General features: G+C 40.8%; 1 protein-coding gene across 1 annotated transcript in view; it reads right to left on the bottom strand.

Annotated features, from left to right (window-relative positions):
- Window positions 1-16,448: 16,448 nt before the first annotated feature.
- CCDC195 (coiled-coil domain containing 195) overlaps window positions 16,449-19,517 on the bottom strand; it is a 37,972-nt gene continuing 34,903 nt past the window's right edge. Inside the window, exon 3 of the mRNA XM_077292952.1 lies at window positions 16,449-16,876. Coding sequence (XP_077149067.1) covers window positions 16,744-16,876 — 133 coding nt within the window. The 3' untranslated portion in view covers window positions 16,449-16,743. The remainder of the gene's footprint in view (window positions 16,877-19,517) is intronic.

The following is a 19,517-nucleotide window of genomic DNA, read 5'->3' as shown; positions in this document are numbered from 1 at the left end:
TCAATGTGCCGTGATTTGGATCTTTACCTTATCAGTATATTACAGCTTCACAGCTGGTCCAATGTAGGAAGCCATTGGCTGATCTGTGACATCTCACTTTCAGTCCCGTCTTCTCTACAGTGAGACAACATAAGAAAAGTATCTACTTTGTCTTCCATCTATTTTCATAGTGTTTTATTCACACTAGTGGAATCTGTCCCTAACATTGTAGTATGTCGTTGTAGTACTTAGCTTATGTGTTGGACAGATAAAAGTTGATTTGCTGGAAACATGAGAGAAGTACTGGACTTCAGCCAGTATTTTCTGGGAAATGGTTTATTTACAGAAATGAAATGAAAATGTCTGAATTCTAACAAAATGAAAAATCGCAGTTGCTCCTTTCGAAGTTATATTAGTGTTTATAGGGAACCTGTCACCAGATTCATGCTGCCCAAACTGCAAGCAGCATGAATCAGATCCTGGTCGCATGATTGCAGACAGATATATTTTCTCTGCATTTCAGAGACAATATGCTTTAAAGATCCAGCCGAGGATCATAATAGAAGATGAGATTAATCCGGCTATGCCCCCAGATGGCTCTTCCCTGCACCGCTCTATTTAATTGACAGGCCTTTCACTGGAAGAGACCTGTCAATCAACTAGAACACTGCTGGAAGAAACTGGCTGGGGGCAGACCCGGGCTAGTCTCATCTCTGGCTATGGTCCCCAGTGTCCCACCAAAATCTTTAAAGTTGTATTTTTTCTGAAAAGCAGAGAAAAATGCACGTGGCTGCCATCATGCAGCCATGGCCTGATTAATGTTGACTGCGGTTTGGGCTGCATGAATCAAGTGACAAGTATTTTTTAAGATGTAATGTGGACAGAAATAGTGTTTTCAGGTCTTTTTCCAAACTGACTCTTCATGTCTGCAGAGTAGATGGATCCTTCTGGAGAAATGACTGGCTCATTAGATGTCCTCACAATTCGGTTCCCCCCCCCCCCGCACAGCAGGCAGTCTCACAGACACATAATGAGAAATTGCAGCTGCATCTCCATCCTCTCCACTGTTTCTTGTATTTACTGTAAATGTTTGATTGTTCGGAGGAATCGCAGTGAAGGAAAAAAGCTGAGATAGTGCCAGCCATTAAAGCACCACTCAAAGGCGGTCATATCATTTGTGCAGCCTGCGCAGCCGCACAAGGGTCCAAGATGAAGAGGGGTCCATTTCCACCTCTAAAACAGGTGGAATTAGGCATTATGGTGAGCTATTGGACTGCAAAAGGCCAGAACAGTGCAGGGAGAAGAGCTTCTACTGTTCTTGCACAGGTACCCTCTTCCGTCTGTGTCTGCCACTGGCACCACTCCAGCAATTTTTATTATTTCAGCACTGGAGTGGTGCTACTGATATAAGTTCTGAGACTCTAGCATTGTACTTACCAGGTGCTGTCTTCATGTTTTCCTCGAGCCGCTCCAGTCCCATGCCATCTTGTGAATGGCATTTCTGACTGACCAGAAGTCAGAGGTAACAGTCGCAAGCTCTAAATGTAAGTCTATGAGCGTCTTGTTCTGGCTCTCATAGACTTACATTGAGCTGTGACACCTAAATCGTCTTCAGCTCTTCCCGGTGCCTCTCTGGTCCCACGCCACAATCTTGTGACTTTAACTCTGACCGGAAGTCAGAGGTAATGGTCAGAAGCTCTCAATGCAAGTTTATGAGGCCTTGTTATGGCCTAGTTCTGGTTCTCATAGACTTACAATGAGTTATGACTTTCGCATCACTCTAACAAACACTGGAGCGATCTGGTAGGTCACAAACTGCCGGACCAGAGTGGCGCCAGGAACAGCTGAAGTATAAGGCTGGTAAGTATAAGACTAGGGGCAGGGAACTTATATTAGTAGCACTATTCCAGGGCTACAGTGAAAAAAACAAACACTGGAGTGGTGTTTTAATGCAATAGGTGTGATAAGTAAAATAAATTCAGTCTCTACTTTTTGCTTGAAGCAGTGTGCAATTCATGAATTGTTGCCACTTTAAGTACCTGTCTATTTAAGACCCTTTGACAGTTTAATTAGGCATTGATATATTTACAGAGAAATAACCAGATAACATATTAGCAGTATCAGAGAGTCAGACAGCCAGAGCATGGATAATGTCCATTAATTGACGTGCCAATAGGCTTCTCCTGTGCCGCTAATTTACATTTTGTTCCATTTCCTTTTACGGTCCTGTGGTGAGACACATCAGCTACTGTCAATAATGAAAATGCTGAACATGAACATGTATTTAATGGGATCAATATTATTTTCTTATTGGTTGGTGGAGGAAGTGCCTGTATGTGTCCGCTATGAGCCGGGGGTGGTGTAAGATAACAGCTGGTGGAGGAGATTACTAATTACAGGTCTCCTTGGCACTGAAGGCTTGCTCCGCCAGTATGACAGCTCTGAAATGGCTTTTCACTGTTTCCGTGTTTATTGTGTGTGGACATATTGAATAAAACATTGCATGCATCGAGATTTAACCTTCAAATATCTGCTCAGCAGGTTGACAGCAAAATATGCGAATTATCAGTTTGAGATTGACCCAACATATGGTTTTCAGTCACAAATGTAAACACTGCAAGAAGTTCAAGGAATATAAACAGCTGAGAATTATTCAGATTTTCCCAGGTTAGACCTGAAATGGAAGTACAGTCAAGGTTGAGATACAAGGTCTTAAGGGGCATGCAACAGGCATTCAAATGACCACCAATCATTAAAAGTTTACTGATTGGCGGTTGTATCGTGTCACCAGTCAATCCGTATTGACGGACCATTGGATAAAACTACACCACAGAATACTCTGTACTGTAGGAAGAATTGCTGTTCTCATTTTATGTTATTCTAGTTTGCAACCATTACCATTAATTTTCTGGTCATAAATCTCAGCCCCCCTAAAACTGTACTTATTGAGGGTCCCAAAAAGCAAAGAATAATTAGTAGTGTGTACTAGTAGAATAAAACCCTTGGTGGCTCCAAGGGTTGGTGGTATTATTATTCACCCACATCATCTTCATTAAGCTCTTATTACCAATAAGGTTTCCCTGGAGCCTTGTTGGGGCTCCTAAGAAAAGTGCAGCAGCAGCAAATGTCACTGTCACAGTAGGAAACAGATTTGATCTTGCTCATAGATGCTTGATATAAGTGTAGGGAAATTAAAAAATATATGGAATTATGATGTAGGAAGGAGCATAGGGGTTTCCTGGGAAGGGGATTTTGTATGTATTACCTCCATGATACAGTTGGATGAGCAGGTAGAAAGTCATGCTCACCTAGTTGGATCCTTTAAAACTTTGCGAACAGCAGAGAGAGTTTTTCTTTGTACAGTGCGCTGTGGTATATCTAAAGTTGGCCATACACATGTTGATCTCTATTGTCCCAGCTATCTCTTCTGACTCCACCACAAACCCAAATACTCAGCCAAGCTGAATAAGCACTGGGCTACATTCCTCAGCAGTGGACACTACAGGGTGAATCTGTGCTGTCCTGGCTAAATGTTTTCATCCACTGAAGCTAAAAACAACTGGTGCTGGATATTGGACTCCCACTGATCCCAGAGATAGGTCATCAATATCATGAGACCGGAAAACCTCTTGAGACTCCTGGTAAATACAATTCTGAGAGATGGAAAATTAACCCCCAACACAGACAGAATACTCTGGATTTTCGGCAATTCTTTTTACTGTATTACAACTTTGAGGCCTGGTAAAAGGAAACTGTTAAAGGGAACTTGACAGCCTTCCCAGGCCCCACAAACCAGCGCCATGTATTTAATACTGTGCTAAGACCTTTCCTAAAGAAGCCCTTTTTATTGTCTGATTGATTTGTTCTTGTTTAAAAAAAACTATTTCATAATTGTGCTGGTGATTTGCTAATTAGTGCGTGACTAGTTGTGAGGGCGTTGTTTTGCCCAGATTTGTCATCCCACTAATCATGTTATCATGCCCCTGTGGGCGTAAGTTAAATGATCAGCAAGAGTGGCCTCACTGCCGGGGGTCTTTGCACATCTCTGCCTCCCTGACAATGGGCAGTAATCCAGATGTAAGCATCTCGCCTTCATCATTACACTGCACATGCCCAGGGAGGCAGCCGTGACGCTGGACTCCACCACCTGACCGTGGGGCGTGATGACATATTACTGGGATGACTAGTCTAGTGAACACAGTGCCCCCACGACTATTTACCCACAAGCCTATCATCAGCACAGTTATATAATTCTTTTTGCAATATGCAGTAATCAATTGGACAATAAAAAGGGATTGCTAGGAAAAATATTAACATAGTAATAAATATATGGTGGGGATTTGGGGAGCATGGGGAAGCCGTCAGGTTTCCTTTAAAAAATGTCAATGTGAAATGTAAAAACAATTATTTCATTGTTTTCATGCGTGATCATTTTGTATTTGGAGCTTACAGAACCTGTAGATATTCTTCATGCACTTTATTTCGACTATAAGTGCTATATGATAAATGGACAATTTCTTGTCATTTATTTCCGTGTTCATTCAGAACAGTTGATATACTTGTAATAATGAGTGATTTTATATGTTTTACGTATTTCTTTCTATGTCTGTATAATCAGATAATTTGTTGGACAGTACGTCTTTGTATCTGTGTTTGCTTGTCTCGTATCCAAAAGTACGTAGATCATGGACATTTAGGTTTGATAGGATCGTCTTTTTAACAATTCTGCTCATAGACTTTATAGACTCAAACAAATGATCCTTATAAAATGTGACAGTTTTGGCAATAGCCCCATTAGCAAACTTAGCTGGCTATCATTACACATTTTAAATTAAGCAATAATCATCATCCACAGATATATAATTATCAAGATGCCCAATAAATGTTTCAATTAGTAAAACACATTTCCATCAGTTGAACCTGACCATTTAGTTACCATAGAAGCAATAATTATCCATATAAACCTCTTATAACTGTACAATTAACTATTCTATTCGTAAACTACAGTAAATCCATCATACAGAACATTTTTTAGGATGCATTGATTTTATGGAATGATTTTATGGAATGTGCCAAGAATAGGGCACAGTACTTGTATCACAGGGCCACTTCATGTACAGACGCCATGTGGCAAAATGTTCTACGGTTCTATATTTATATGAGCAATGGAACATGTCAAGTTTTTTTCTCTATTCAGAGACGAGACTGTTTTTCTTCACCATAAATCTCTCATTTAAAAAGAGCCCAAAAGTTCTCAATAGGGTTTAGGTCAGGTGCCATTGGGCCATGTCATTATTTTTTCATATTTAAGCCCCTTATTGCCTATCCAATCAGTGAAAACTTTAATGCATGCATTAAAATCATGTTGTTTTTTTTGTTTAAAAGATACAGACACTTTCCCTTACCACAGCTTCAGGAAAGTGTCTTATAAAATCTGGGAATGGCTTTAAGATTTAATTTCGAATCCATTTTAACCCCGAAAAGGTCCAACTAGCTCATCATTAATAATAGCACCCCACCTCCACCTTGCTGGAATCTGTCAAAGTGGAGGTCTGTGCGTGTTATTGATCCATCCACGAACTCATCCATCTGATCTGTCAAGAGTCATTCTAATCTCATCAGTCCATGAAACCTTTGAAAATCTTCAGATATTTTTGGTTCCACTCTTGACATTTCAACTTCTGTATCTTATTCAGTGATGCCTAATAATTCTGCACATAGTGTACATTCTTATTGAGCTGTATCAAAGAAGTTGCAAGAATTAAAAAACCCATACACATTAGATGGCTGACTTAACCGAGTCTCCCATACACAGAAGTGCTCAATTGGCTGAGAGCTCCTGTGTTCTTTATGAGAAAGTTGACATCTGACATGTTAGTCAGTGGCTTATCTCTGGGAAAAACAATGCAGTCGCCAGTCCAAAAATGAACATGTCCAATTGACGCATTCCCATCAGTTGGCTGGTGCCCCCATACACATTAGGTCATCAGCTAATTGATATTGGCTGACATTTGTCTTATGCGTATGCTGGCCCAAACACTCCCTTTTCGCACATAATACTGCTTATGCTCAGTGCTCTCTGCTCCATTTAGCTTCTCCTGATGCATTTGGTCCAATAATAGAGAATTACTTAAAGGGTTATTCCCACACCCAAGATCCTATCCCAATATGTAGTAGGTGTAATAATATTAGCAAATATCGCCAATTAGAAATGTAATATAGTTTATCTGATTTGCTATGTCTCTTTCCTCCAGGACCTTACGTGTTCGTGGTTATGACCACTGATATAGTGACAGTTAGGTAGTTGCTAGCTACAGCAATTCCACAGAAATTTGTTTTGTTCAACATGGAGAAGGAGCTTACCCATGTGGTGTACTTCAATGTGAGCTATAAGTTTACAGTTTTGCCAGAGGAAAACACAAACTTTACACGCCAGAAATGAAAGCTTGTGACTCTGTTAGAGGAAAAGGTTCTAAATCTTTAGGAGAGAATAGCTACACTGAAGCTCATCAAAGAAGATGAGGATTTCCTTGACCGAGCAGAAGAATCTCTTCAGAATGTTTCAAGAGAATTTTTCACCGTTCCTGAAGATGCTGATGACAGAGTAGAAATAACTACTCGAAATGTTCGAAGAGAGGCATCTTTCAGTGTAACTGCAGAAGAAGAGAAATGGAAGTATGTGACCCAAAGAAGCAGGAAGATGAGGAGGCAGTGAGCACCCATACCACTGAAGAGCAACTACCTGGCTCTCACGCAGGACAAGTATGAAGATGTTCATCAAAAAAGTGTTTTTACAACAAAGAACACCCCAGTAAGAAATCAGAAGCCTCTTGAAGGGAGAAAAAGAAGTGTGGTGAAGAAGAAAAGGAGAGTGGTGGTTGTGGGGGATTCCCTACTGAGAGGAACAAAAGCCGCTATCTGCCGACCATACATTCCCATACAACAAGAGTGCTGTCTTCTAGGTGCCCAAATCAAAGATGTGTCTGATAGGGCATCAAGACTCTTCAGTGCTACAGACAACTACCTGTGACTACTAATATACATAGGAACAAATGACACAGGAAAAAAAATACCTGGAAACCACACTGCTCAAAAAAAATAAAGGGAACACTTAAACAACAGAATATAACTCCAAGTAAATCAAACTTCTGTGAAATCAAACTGTCCACTTAGGAAGCAACACTGTTTGACAATCAATTTCACATGCTGTTGTGCAAATGGAATAGACAACAGATGGAAATTATTGGCAATTATCAAGACACACTAAAGGAGTGGTTCTGCAGGTGGGGACCACAGACCACATCTCAGTACCAATGCTTTCTGGCTGATGTTTTAGTCACTTTTGAATGTTGATTGTGCTTTCACACTCATGGTAGCATGAGACGGACTCAACAACCTAAACAAGTGGCTCAGGTAGTGCAGCTCATCCAGGACGGCACATCAATGTGAGCTGTGGCATGAAGGTTTGCTGTGTCTGTCAGCGTAGTGTCCAGAAGCTGGAGGCGCTACCAGGAGACAGGCCAGTATGGAGGGGGCTGTAAGAGGGCAACAACCCAGCAGCAGGACCGCTACCTCAGCCTTTGTGCAAGGAGGAACAGGAAGAGCACTGCCAGAGCCCTGGAAAAATGACCTCCAGCATGCCACAAATGTGCATGTGTCTGCACAAATGGTTAGAAACTGACTCCATGAGGATGGTCTGAGTGCCCGACCTCCACCGATGGGGGTTGTGCTCACAGCCCAACACCGTGCAGGACACTTGGCATTTTCCACAGAACAACAGGATTGGCAAATTCGCCATTGGCACCCTGTGCTCTTCACAGATGAAAGCAGGTTCACACTGAGCACATGTGACAGACGTGACAAAGTCTGGAGATGCCATGGAAAGCGATCTGCCTGCAACATCCTTATGCATGACCGGTTTGGCAGTGGGTCAGTAATGGTGAGGGTGGCATTTCTTTGGAGGGCTGCACAGCCTTCCATGTGCTCGCCAGAGGTAGCCTGACTGCCATTAGGTACCGAGATGAGATTCTCAGACCATATGCTGGTGCGGTTGGCCCTGGGTTTCTCCTAATGCAGGTCAATGCCAGACCTCATGTGGCTAGAGTGTGTCATCAGTTCCTGCAAGATGAAGGCACTGAAGCTATGGACTGGCCCAACTGTTCCCAGACCTGAGTCCGATTGAACACATCTGGGACATCATGTCTTGCACCATCCACCATGTCACGTTGCACCACAGACTGTCCAGGAGTTGGCAGATGCTTTAGCCCAGGTCTGGGGGGAGATCCCTCAGGAGACCATCTGCCGCCTCATGAGGAGCATGCCCAGGCATTGTAGGGAGGTCATATAGGCAAGTGGAGGCCACACACACTACTGAACATCATTTTCTTGTCCTTGAGGCATTCCCACTGAAGTTGGATCAGCCTGTAACTTCATTTTCCACTTTGATTTTGAGCATCATTCCATTAGTTGTGATTTACATTGATAATTTTTAGGCTTTATTGTTCTCAACACATTCCACTATGTAATGAATAAATATTTAGAACTGGAATATTTCAGTGATATCTAGATGTGGGATTTTAGTGTTCCCTTTATTTTTTTGAGCAGTGTATATGTAGAGACTTTGAAGACCTAGGCTGAAAAGTTTAGGGTCTGGGAGTGCAGATCGTCTTCTCATATATCCTCCCGATGGATGGACTGGCCATGTTGATGGTGCAGTGAGCAACGTTTTGGCTTTCTTGACAATGGAGTGAATTACCTGTATAATGGACTCCTTGCTAGAAATGGGTTGCATCTTATGAAAACAGGAAAACACATACTGTATTTGGTAGATGCCTTGCTACTAGAGATGAGCAAATATGTTTGAGTCCCTGCTTATTCGGCAATCTATAGCGCGTACTGAATAAGCTACAGTGGAAACCCGCATACATGGAGCGCTCCGGCTGATCAGCTGTTTGGCTCCACAGCTGCATGTGTCGCGGTTGTGTGACAGTCACAACACACAGGCTCTCGATGAAAGTGTTGTCACTGTCACACAGCTGCGACACATGCAACTGCGGAGCTGAACAGCTGATCATCTGGAACGCTGCATGTGTCCGTTTTTCTGCTGTAGCTTATTCCGTAAGAGCTACAGCTTGCCGAATAAGCAGGGACCCGAACATATTCGCTCATTTCTACTTGCTACATTCATCAGGAGAGCTTTAAACTGCAGCAATATGGGATGGGAAATATTTGACCAGGAAAAAATATGTAGCTAATGAATTCTTTTGAGTACCCTGCTATTAGAAGTGGAAATAAAGAGCAAAAACAACAATGTCTGAATTAATATAGAGGAGCAAGAGAAACTGACTACAAACTAAAATGTGTCTATACAAATGCACAGAGTATGGGAAACAAACAGCGAGAATTAGAGCTGCTAACACAGGAAAAGAGATATGATGTCTTAGGCATCACTGAGACTTGGTGGGATGATACACATGATTGGAATACAAACCTTGAAGGCTTTAACTTATTATAAACATGATTAATAAGAAGGGAGGAGGTGTTGCATTTTATAGAGTTTTAAGCTTCAGAGACTAGTAGCTCTGTAGAAACTAAGTAAGAATGCAAGGAGAGAAATCACAATGGACATTATTGTAGGTGTTTTCTATAGGCCACCTGGACAGACTGAAGATATGGATGAACTTTTTTTTACATCAGATGTCTCTGTTCTCAAAAAAGTGTGATATAGTGATCATGGGAGATTTTAACTATCCAGATATTTGTTGGGAATCTTGGGTAAAATTAATGGGTCCAGAAAATTCTTCTCTTGTTGACAACTTTATTTTTCAAAAGGTAGAAGAGAAAACAAGAGGATTTGCAATCTTGGAACTAATTCTTACTAACAGGGAGGAAATTGTTGAGAAAGTAAAGGTCGGTGGGAATTAGGTGGCAATGATGAACTCTGAAAGAAGGTAGAAAAGGTCCAATGACTGGATGTTCTAAAGGACAGAAATATCCAATAAGGATATAAGATTTTGCTAAATGAAATTCTCACTGTACCATTTCCAACAATTCTGAGCAGAAGGAAGAATTGGAAGCATTTTAAGAGACCAGGATGGATGAACACAAAACTTAATAATTCATTCATAACTGGCTCAGTTATTGCACTCAAAGAGTGGTAATAAATGGTCGCACATCCAAATGGATAGAGAATACAAAGAAAGGATTCACAAGGATCTAGATAAGCTTGAACAATGGACAGCAACTAATAGAATTGTATTTAACAGAGATTAATTCAAGATTCTACATCTGGACAAGAAAAACTAAAATTACATCTACAGAATGGGAGGAATAGAACTAAGCAACAGCACGTGTAAAAAAAGACTTGGGTATACTAATAGATCACAAGATTGCACATGAGTCAACAGTGTGATGCAGCAGCAATAAGGCAAACACAGTTCTAAGATGTATTAAGAGAAGCATAGAGTCTAGATCATGTGCAGTAATTATCCCACTCTACTCCTTCTTGGTCAGGCTGCATCTGGAATACTGTGTCAAGCTATGGGCACCATATTTAAAAAAAAGACATTGAAAAACTGGAGCAAGTTCAGAGAAGAGCTACAAGGATGCTGAGCAGACTGAAAAGTATTTCCTATGAGGAACGGTCAAAGGAACTGGGATGTTTAGCCTGCAAAAAAACACGATGACCCTGGAGGTCCTTTCCAACTCTTAACATTCTATGACTCTATAATTGTATGATTCTAGTGGTCGTAAGCAAAGGATACCTAAGGACCTGCAATGCCTGCACATGAGGAAAGAGACATAGCTAATCAGAAAAACAATCCTGCATTTCTAATTGGAGGTATTTCCTACTATTATTATTACACCTACTACATATTGGGATAGGATGTTGGAGTTGGGAATGCCCATTTAAAAGGTAACACAGATCTCTTTGCATTACCAGTATTATGTGCAGGGTAAATGTAGGGACTTCAATTAATAGCTGCAGTGATGTTAGAGAAAGAGACAACGTCTGCTGTAGTTGATTTTGCTGCTTTTCTAAGGTAAACTTCGTAAATTTACATTTAGGATTCTAAGGGAATAAAGTGATGTACAATAACAAATTATATTATGGTACCGTGTTAGCCAGAAAAATCAGTGTAAATACTTTTATGCCCAATGATAATGATGGTCATAAAACTATTTACAAGGGAATAAAGTAAAATTTAACTGTAGTCGCACTTTAAATTGGACCGCTCTCCCAGTTCTGTATGTGCGAATCTCCAACTAAGAACCCTGTAGAAAAGAAAGTCATTTAAAACAAAATATAATTCCCTGAAACTTTTATGCTGTGAATTTATATGTTTAATTTCATTGTAATTAAATCCATAAAACATACCCTGGAGCTTCTGTAATAACGTGCCATATTGGTTCATTCATATTACATTGCGTATTGTTATACATTTTGAAGGTGTAAATATACTTTTGTATGGAGCATTTTTAGCTGAAATGATTTGCGTGCATTATTTGTATTTGGGTGTTGATGTATACATTTTCATCCTTTGGAATAAAATGCACATTTTTTGCATTAAACATTGTGCGGCTTATTCATGTTGCTATAAAATTAATATTTTGCATTTTATGGTATTAGTTATGAAAGCAGACAATGAGATTTATAATTCAATTGATATAAAATTTATTTTGTATGCAAATAATTATGCAGTTAGATCATTTACGTAAAGCTAGAAGTATTTCCTGTATGCAGTTAGATTAAATCATTAAAACATTATAATAAGAAGTGAAGTAGGTCAGGCATTTCTACAATATATTATGGAGCTTGTGGGAAACGAGATTAAAATTCTATAATACATCAGAGCCTTTAAAGCAACAGGGATCGTACCAGCAGAAACAGTATATTAACATCGCAAGGAAATCTATATTACATAGAAGTGTCACTTCTTTCAAATTCCTCCTCCTCATCATCATACTATATGATAAATTAGATTTCTACACAAACAGCTCAGGGCAGTTTTAAAGCATGACTCAAATATAGGCAAGCTGGGATATTCATCTGTGTAAAAATCTGTTTCAGACTTGTATACCTCATCAGCACAGATCAATGTTGTGGTTACCTACAGTGGCATATAAAAGTTTGGGCACCCCAGGTCAAAATTTCTCTTGTCAACAGTTAAGCAAGTTGAAGATGAAATGATCTCTAAAAGGCCTAAAATTAATGATGACACATTTCCTGTGTATTTTAAGGAAAACAATATATATTTTCATCTTTTACATTTTAAAAATTACAAAAGGAAAATGGACCGATGCAAAAGTTTGGGTACCCTTGAAGACTTGTGTGCTCAGATAACTTTGACTAATGTTTCAGACCTTAATTAGCCTGTTAGGGTTATGGCTTGTTTACTATCATCATTAGGAAAGGCCAGGTGAAGCAAATTTCCCAGCTTTATAAAAACCCAGCCTCCTAACCTTGCGCCAAAAAATAGCAGCCATGGGTTCTTCTAAGCAGCTGCATAGCACTCTGAAAATGTAAATGGTTAAGGCCCACAAAGCAGGAGAAGGCTATAAGAAGATAGCACAGCATTTTCAAGTTGCCCTTTTCTCAGTTCATAATATAATTAAGAAATGGCAGTTAACGGTTACAGTGGAGGTCAAGATATGATCTGGAAGAGCAAGTAAAATTTCAGTGAGAGCTGCTCGTAGGATTGCTAGAGCGGCAAATTAGTATCCCCGCTTGAATGCAAAAGACCTTCAGAAAGATTTAGCAGACTCTGGAGTTGTGGAAAATTGTTCTACTGTTCAGAGACACCTGTACATATGTGGCCTTCATGGAAGAGTCATCAGAAGAAAACCTCTCTTCCATCCTCATCATAAAATTCAGCAACAAACGTATGTAAAAGAACATCTAAAGACTGATGTATTTTGGACCGATGAGGTGAAAAAAGAACTCTTTGGACACAATGATCAAAGGTATGTGTAGAGAAAAAGGGCACAGAATTTCAGAAAATAGCACCATCCATTAAGCATGGAGGTGGATCAATTATGCTTTGGGGTTGTGTTGCAATAGAACGGGGAATATTTCACAAGAAGAGGGAAAAATGAATACAATGATAGTTCAACAAATTCTTGATGCAAACATAACACCATCTGTAAAAAAGCTGAAGCTGAAAAGAGGATGGCTTCTACAAATAGATAATGATCCTAAACACAAGTCAAAATCTATAATAGACTGCCTCAAAAGGCACAAGCTGAAGGTCTACAATGGCCCTAACAGTTCCTTGATCTGAACATCATTGAAAATCTGTGGCTAGACCTCAAAAAAGCAGTGCATGCAAGACAACCCAGGAATCTCACAGAACTGGAAGAATTTTCCAAGGAAGAATGGATGAAAATCCCTCAAGAATTGAAAGACATTTGTCTGGCCACAAAACACGTTTACAAGCGGTGAAATTTGCAAAAGGGGTGCTACTAGGTTCAAACCATGCAAGGTGCCCAAACTTTGCATTGGCCCATTTTCCTTTCTGTAATTTTTATTATGTAACAGATGAAAATATATATATAGATTTATTTATTTATGCCTAAAATACAAAGGAAATGTGTAATCTTTAACTTTAGGCCTTTTAGAGATCATTTAATTTTCATCTTGCTTATGGCTGTGTGCACACGATGCAGATTTGCTGCGGATCCGCAGCGGATTTTTCCACGCAGAAACGCTGCAGATCCAGTACCATGTAAATCAATGGAATAAAAAAAAGTGCAGATGGTGCAGAAAAATCTGCGGAATTGCTGTGGATTTAAAAGAAGTGCATGTCACTTATTTTGTGTGGATCTGCAGCGTTTCTGCACCCCTCCATGATAGAAATCCGCAGTAGCAAAAACTGCAGAAAATCCGCACAAAATCCGCATAAAAACCACATAAAAACCGCGGCAAATCCACGGCTGCGGATTCTGCCAGGAGATGCAGATTTTGTGCAGAAAATTCTGCACCACTTTTCCTATGTGTGCACATAGCCTAACTGTTCACAATAACGGTAATTTTGACCAGGGGTGCCTAAACTTTTACATACCACTGTATGTACTATTTGAGCACTGACTATTTTAATTCTTTTTATGTATCATTTTTATCTAGCGTATTGTACATTACTGTTTCATGGCTGTTAAAGGGAACCTGTCAGCAGGATTGTGCACAGTAACCTATAGACAGTCTCCCATTTATTATTGGGACATTAAACATGCGATTATGCTGCAGCGCAGGGGCCACGCCGGCACCTGCCTGCAGAAGGGTTTTTTTCTTTCAGTATGTACAGATATTCATTATGCAAACTAGGGAGCAGGTCAGTGATGGATCAGTGATCTGTCAGCAGTCTCCAGTATGAATACCTTATCAAAGAACCACATGAAGACCCCCACAGACCGCCCCAGAGCACGAGCATATCAGTAACTCAAAACTGAAAATAAAGATTAAACAACAACCACAAGACGGATTTCCTCAACCCAGGTATCATATTAATCAGTATAACAGCACCGACCTGACACTGTTTGTAGGTTACTGTGCACAATCCTGCTGACAGGTTCCCTTTAAGGGTTTTTTAAAATATTTTAAAAGAGGGAACAAAGAAGAGAATACATGAAAATGATAAAATAACTTATACTCACCTGGTCATGTTCTCAGCCACTCCAACACCACTATTTCTTTGACTGACCCATCAGTGTTTCAATTGTTTGAAGGTGCAATGGCCAATGATTGATCTCAGTGACTGTGTGCAGCGGAGACCAGTGACTTCTGTACTGTTCACAAAGACCAATAGCTCTTCTATTGTTTGGTTGTAGAATTACTAAGTATAAGTTTGTTTTATTATTGTGTGCGTTTTCTCTTTTTAATGCATTCTTTGCAACAAGACCACTCTCCAAAATGCTTAATGACTAAAAATAAGCAAATCTCTCAAAATTTGTTTCAGGCAAATTTTCTCAAATTGGCCAGTAGATTTGATTTGATCTGATTAAAAACAATTCAAATCAAAAGTTCCACATTTGCAGTGAAAATATGTTTATCAGAGGTCTCTCCAGACCCCAAGCATAATAAATGAAAGAAAAGGGCTAAAATAAAAAAAGCTGTACTAATGTGTCTTTGACTCCTTACACATCCTTTCGTAACCTTCTACAGTTCCCCAGTCCTCCACGTGGAGCTTCAGCTTCTTTGGTATTGAGGTCTACATAGTCACATAGGAGGTGACACACAGTACATCATTGATGCTGTGATAACAGCACAACCCATGCAAGATGACGTCTGGAGGAAAGAAGTCATGTTTATCTAGTCCAGGACAACTCATCTAAAGCTCTATGACAACACAACTGGCATGTCACATGTTTGCAGTCATTAAACCATGTGATGTGATGTCCTGAAAGTTAAATTATGAAAGGTGGTTGACAGGTGGATACGTGAATGAACTATGGGATTCTAGGGGTAATGTTTCTCCTTATGGAGAGCACCAAGTTGGCATGGGGACCCTTATGGGCCTGACAATGTTCCCTGCTACTAATGGTGGGCAAATTAGTTCTTTTCCAGCTTGCTCTCTAGTGACATCTATTAGAGGTAGCCAAGTCAATGTTAGCCATTTATCAAGCCTTGCCACATGGGGTATTCTCCAAAACGGAAAAATCCTCAACAGGTAGAAAGCTGTTTTGGTGATATTGCTTCATGTCAGTGCAGGGTATGAGTAACGGCAAGTAGACAAAATTATGTTTTACCATATTAAAGTAAAGTATCTACACAAATAACAAATGATGATGAGCCTGAAACTATTGTGCTTTGGATGTATTATTGCAAACAACGTCCAGCGCACTGGAAAAATGTATAAACTATGGGATTGACGGAAGATGAATAGTACCAAAAATTACCAAAAAGGTAAGAGCTAGGGTTGAGCGAAACGGATCGTTCATTTTCATAAGTCGCCGACTTTTGGCAAAGTCGGCGTCTCATGAAACCCGACCCGATCCCTGTGTGGGGTCGGCCATGCGGTACGCGATCTTGGCGCCAAAGTCGCGTTTCGTATGACGCGTTTAGCGCCATTTTTTCAGCCAATGAAGGAGTGTGGGCAGAGTGATGACATAGGGGTTAGGGGCGTGCACGGCTATCATCATTTTATCGCTTGTGCGCAGTAGGGATTTGCAATGTGTAACACGAGATTTTCTGTGCTGGGACGGAGGGGAATATGGGATGGAGAGAGAGAGAGAGAGAGAGAGAGAGAGAGAAAAATAAAAAAATTTAAAAAAAAATTCCCCATTGACGTGCATAGGGTTTCGTGTTCCGGCCGATCCTCGACTTTTCGCAGTAATCGGCCGATTTCGCCCGACTCGACTTTTCAAAAAGTCGGGTTTCGCAAAACATGACTCGACCCTAAAAAGGTCAAGGTCGCTCAACCCTAGTAAGAGCTATTGGTTATACGGGTTGCTGTAAAAGGAGATTTTTCGTCAGAATTGGATTTTCAGAATATATATTACTGCAGAATTCTTGTTCTAGTTAATTAACTAGCCCTTGAAACTGATGAAAAGTTAAATTAGTGAAAAGTTATATGTAAGATCACAACATAATACGTTTTTGAGCTGACACAGGTTTCAAATAACAAAGGACAGTGACACAAAGCAATCGTTTTGTCCATATGAGAAGGCAGGCTGCCAGAGCACTGTTTACAAAATGTAACCCTAGATCCAGCTATCATTATAATGGCTGCTCATCGGTATGTGTCAGATGGTCTTAAAAAATTCACCAGGTCATGGATCCTTTTCAATTATCGTACTCAAGTGATTTGCGCTTTGATTTTGAGGACTCTGAAAAGTCTTTTGATTTCCACCGTAATCTCTCATATCCATCGGCAGCATAAAAGTGACAGCCTTTACTCTGCCCCTAAAAAGACAAAGAACAATTCGGGAATATAAACATGATGAACATGTGCAATGGCATAAGGAATTAACTGTAAAAGATATGACACAAGATTGTTCCACTGTCAACTTCCTAAAAACTGTTGTGTATTTAGGACATATTATTAGAAAGATTATCCAGCACACTGGAAAAGACAATGATTCATTCCTTCAAATATCAGCACAATCAACATGTGATACAATCTGTGACTCTATAGCCACACCATTGGGAGCTTGAGTACCCATTCAGAGCGACAAGTAGTAATCATAGCCTAATAAAGAGAGTTAATGCAGGTGTAGATCAATCACAAGTAGACCAGTGACAGTCAGAGTAGGCAGCAGATAGGTTGACAAAGTCATAGAAGCAAAACATAGAAGCAAGGACAATATATAAGAAAACAACACAGCTTGTAGAAAGTGAGAGCCTTATAGAGAGCCTTACAGAGTGGAAGCAAAAACAGGGTATTGGTAGATGGCAGTGTTAATTGGCATAACTGAACAGCATTTTTTTTTATTGCAGGGCTGGAGTGGTGCCACTAATCTAAGGTCCCTGCCCCTAGTCTTACACTTACCATCTACTATCTTCATATTTTATTGGCGCTGCTCTGGTCAGTCTCCAGCAGTTTGTGACCTGCCAAATTGCTTAAGTGTTTGCTGGGCATTCTGGAAGTCACAACTCAATGTAAGTCTATGAGAGCCAGAATGAGGCCACATAAACTTGTACTGAGATCTTGTGACTGTTATCTCTGACTTCCATTCAGAGTTGAAGTCACAAGATGGTGATGTGAGACCACAGAGGCAACAGGAAGAGCTGAAAAAACAGCTAATAAAGTGAAACATAAATCAAAAAGTCCCTACAATAGTGCTAGTTTGCCCTCTTGGGTTAGAGTCCAGCTTCTAAGTTCTTTAGCAAAGCCACACAATCCAGGAGGTCTACACACCTCCATGCACAGAACCATATATCAGATAAACAGGTCCCATTTTACAATGTGAACCACACCCAGGGCGGAGATATGGTGAGCAACCGTCCTTCCCTAACTCTTCAGCTGCTCACATTAAGGCCTGACCCCATCATAGCTGATTAACCCCGCTTAGTACCATATGTGCTAAACTAGAGCATTACTCCAGATTTTACCTCTCAAAGGACATGCATCTCTGTGATACAAATCTCCCATCCACTATGTGATGGTAACCACCTTACATACCTTCCCCTCTGCCTAAACCTGTGGGGCCTGGCATCTTCTACCACTAGACACTGGATTCAAGAGAGAGCATTGGCATTATCATGTAATTTTCTGGCTGTATGTTCCACATGGTAGTGCAAATGATTCACTTCCTTGGAGATCAGTTGTGGCCGGGCCTCAGGAATTTTGATAGGGATTCAAGTTCACCCGTACATGGGGTTGCATCAGAATCTCGTGTTCTATGACATCTGCACACCCTGACAAATCTGAGGACAGGTCCCGGTTCTGCTGCAGCAATTTCTGACACTGCTGGCTTGGGCCTTCGACAGCATATTAGCTACAGTGACTTCTTCAATGTTCCTTTTGGCTTATCGAACAAACATGGAGCTTCAAAAGTGTCCCTATCTTGCCATGCCTTGATAAGACTGATGTGGTAGATCTCATACGGTTTTCATCTTCCTGGTTGATGAACCGTGTAGTTAAATTTCAACCAGCTTCTCTGTCACCTCATAGGGGCCTTGCCATTTGACCAAAAACTTACTCTTGACCGTGGGAATAAGCACGAGGCTTGGTTCCCAGGGCTGAACTGCCTTACTCTGTCTGATCGGTTGTAGACCCGGGATTATGCCTGGAGGAAATATTCCTTTATGATGGGCATTAGCTTCGCAACCCTCTCCTGCATCTGGGTGATGTACTCATTGATGCTCTGATGGTGCATGACCTTGGCTTCCCAGGTGTCCTTTGCTATATCAAGGAGACCTCGCAGATGTCGGCCATACAGGAGATCAAGCAGAGAGAGTCTGGTAAAAGCTTGTGAAATCTCCTGGATAGAGAATAATAGATATGGGAGGAGACTGTCCTTTTCTATGACCTTCTTATGCATACTCTTTAATGTTTTATTTTATTGAACCATTCCACAAAGCCGTCTGTCTGGGGATGGCAACTGATGTCTGCAGTTGTGTAATTTGCAAGGCCTTACACAGTTCCCTCATCACCTTAGTCATAAAGGGTGTTCTTTGGTCAGTCAGGATCTCCCTCGGTAATCCTGTCTGGGCAAAAATGTGGACCATTTCACGTGCTATACTTTTTGAGGAGGAGTTTCTCAGGGGAACCACTTTTTGGTACCTCGTAGGATAGGCTAGGGCAACCAATATGTATTGATGCCCCTGAGCAGACTTAACTAGGGGCCCAACCAGGTCCATGGCAATTCACTCAAGCGGCACTTCTATGACGGGCATTGGCATGAGGTGATTTTAAAAATGAGAGGTGGAAGCGGTTGACTAGCAGGTGGGACAGGACTTAGGATCTCTCGGTGACACCAGGGCCAATAGAACCTCCGAGTTACCCATTCTTGGGTTTTGTCCACACTGATATGGCCATCCAGGACATGGGAATGGGCCATGTCCCGTATCCTTCGTCTATAGAGTCCTGGTACCAACAATT

This window comes from Ranitomeya variabilis, chromosome 2 (genome assembly GCF_051348905.1).
Source record: "Ranitomeya variabilis isolate aRanVar5 chromosome 2, aRanVar5.hap1, whole genome shotgun sequence".
In the NCBI taxonomy this organism is placed as follows: domain Eukaryota; kingdom Metazoa; phylum Chordata; class Amphibia; order Anura; family Dendrobatidae; genus Ranitomeya; species Ranitomeya variabilis.
Note: the sequence above shows the minus strand (reverse complement) of the source record. Positions and strands in the feature narration are given on the sequence as shown.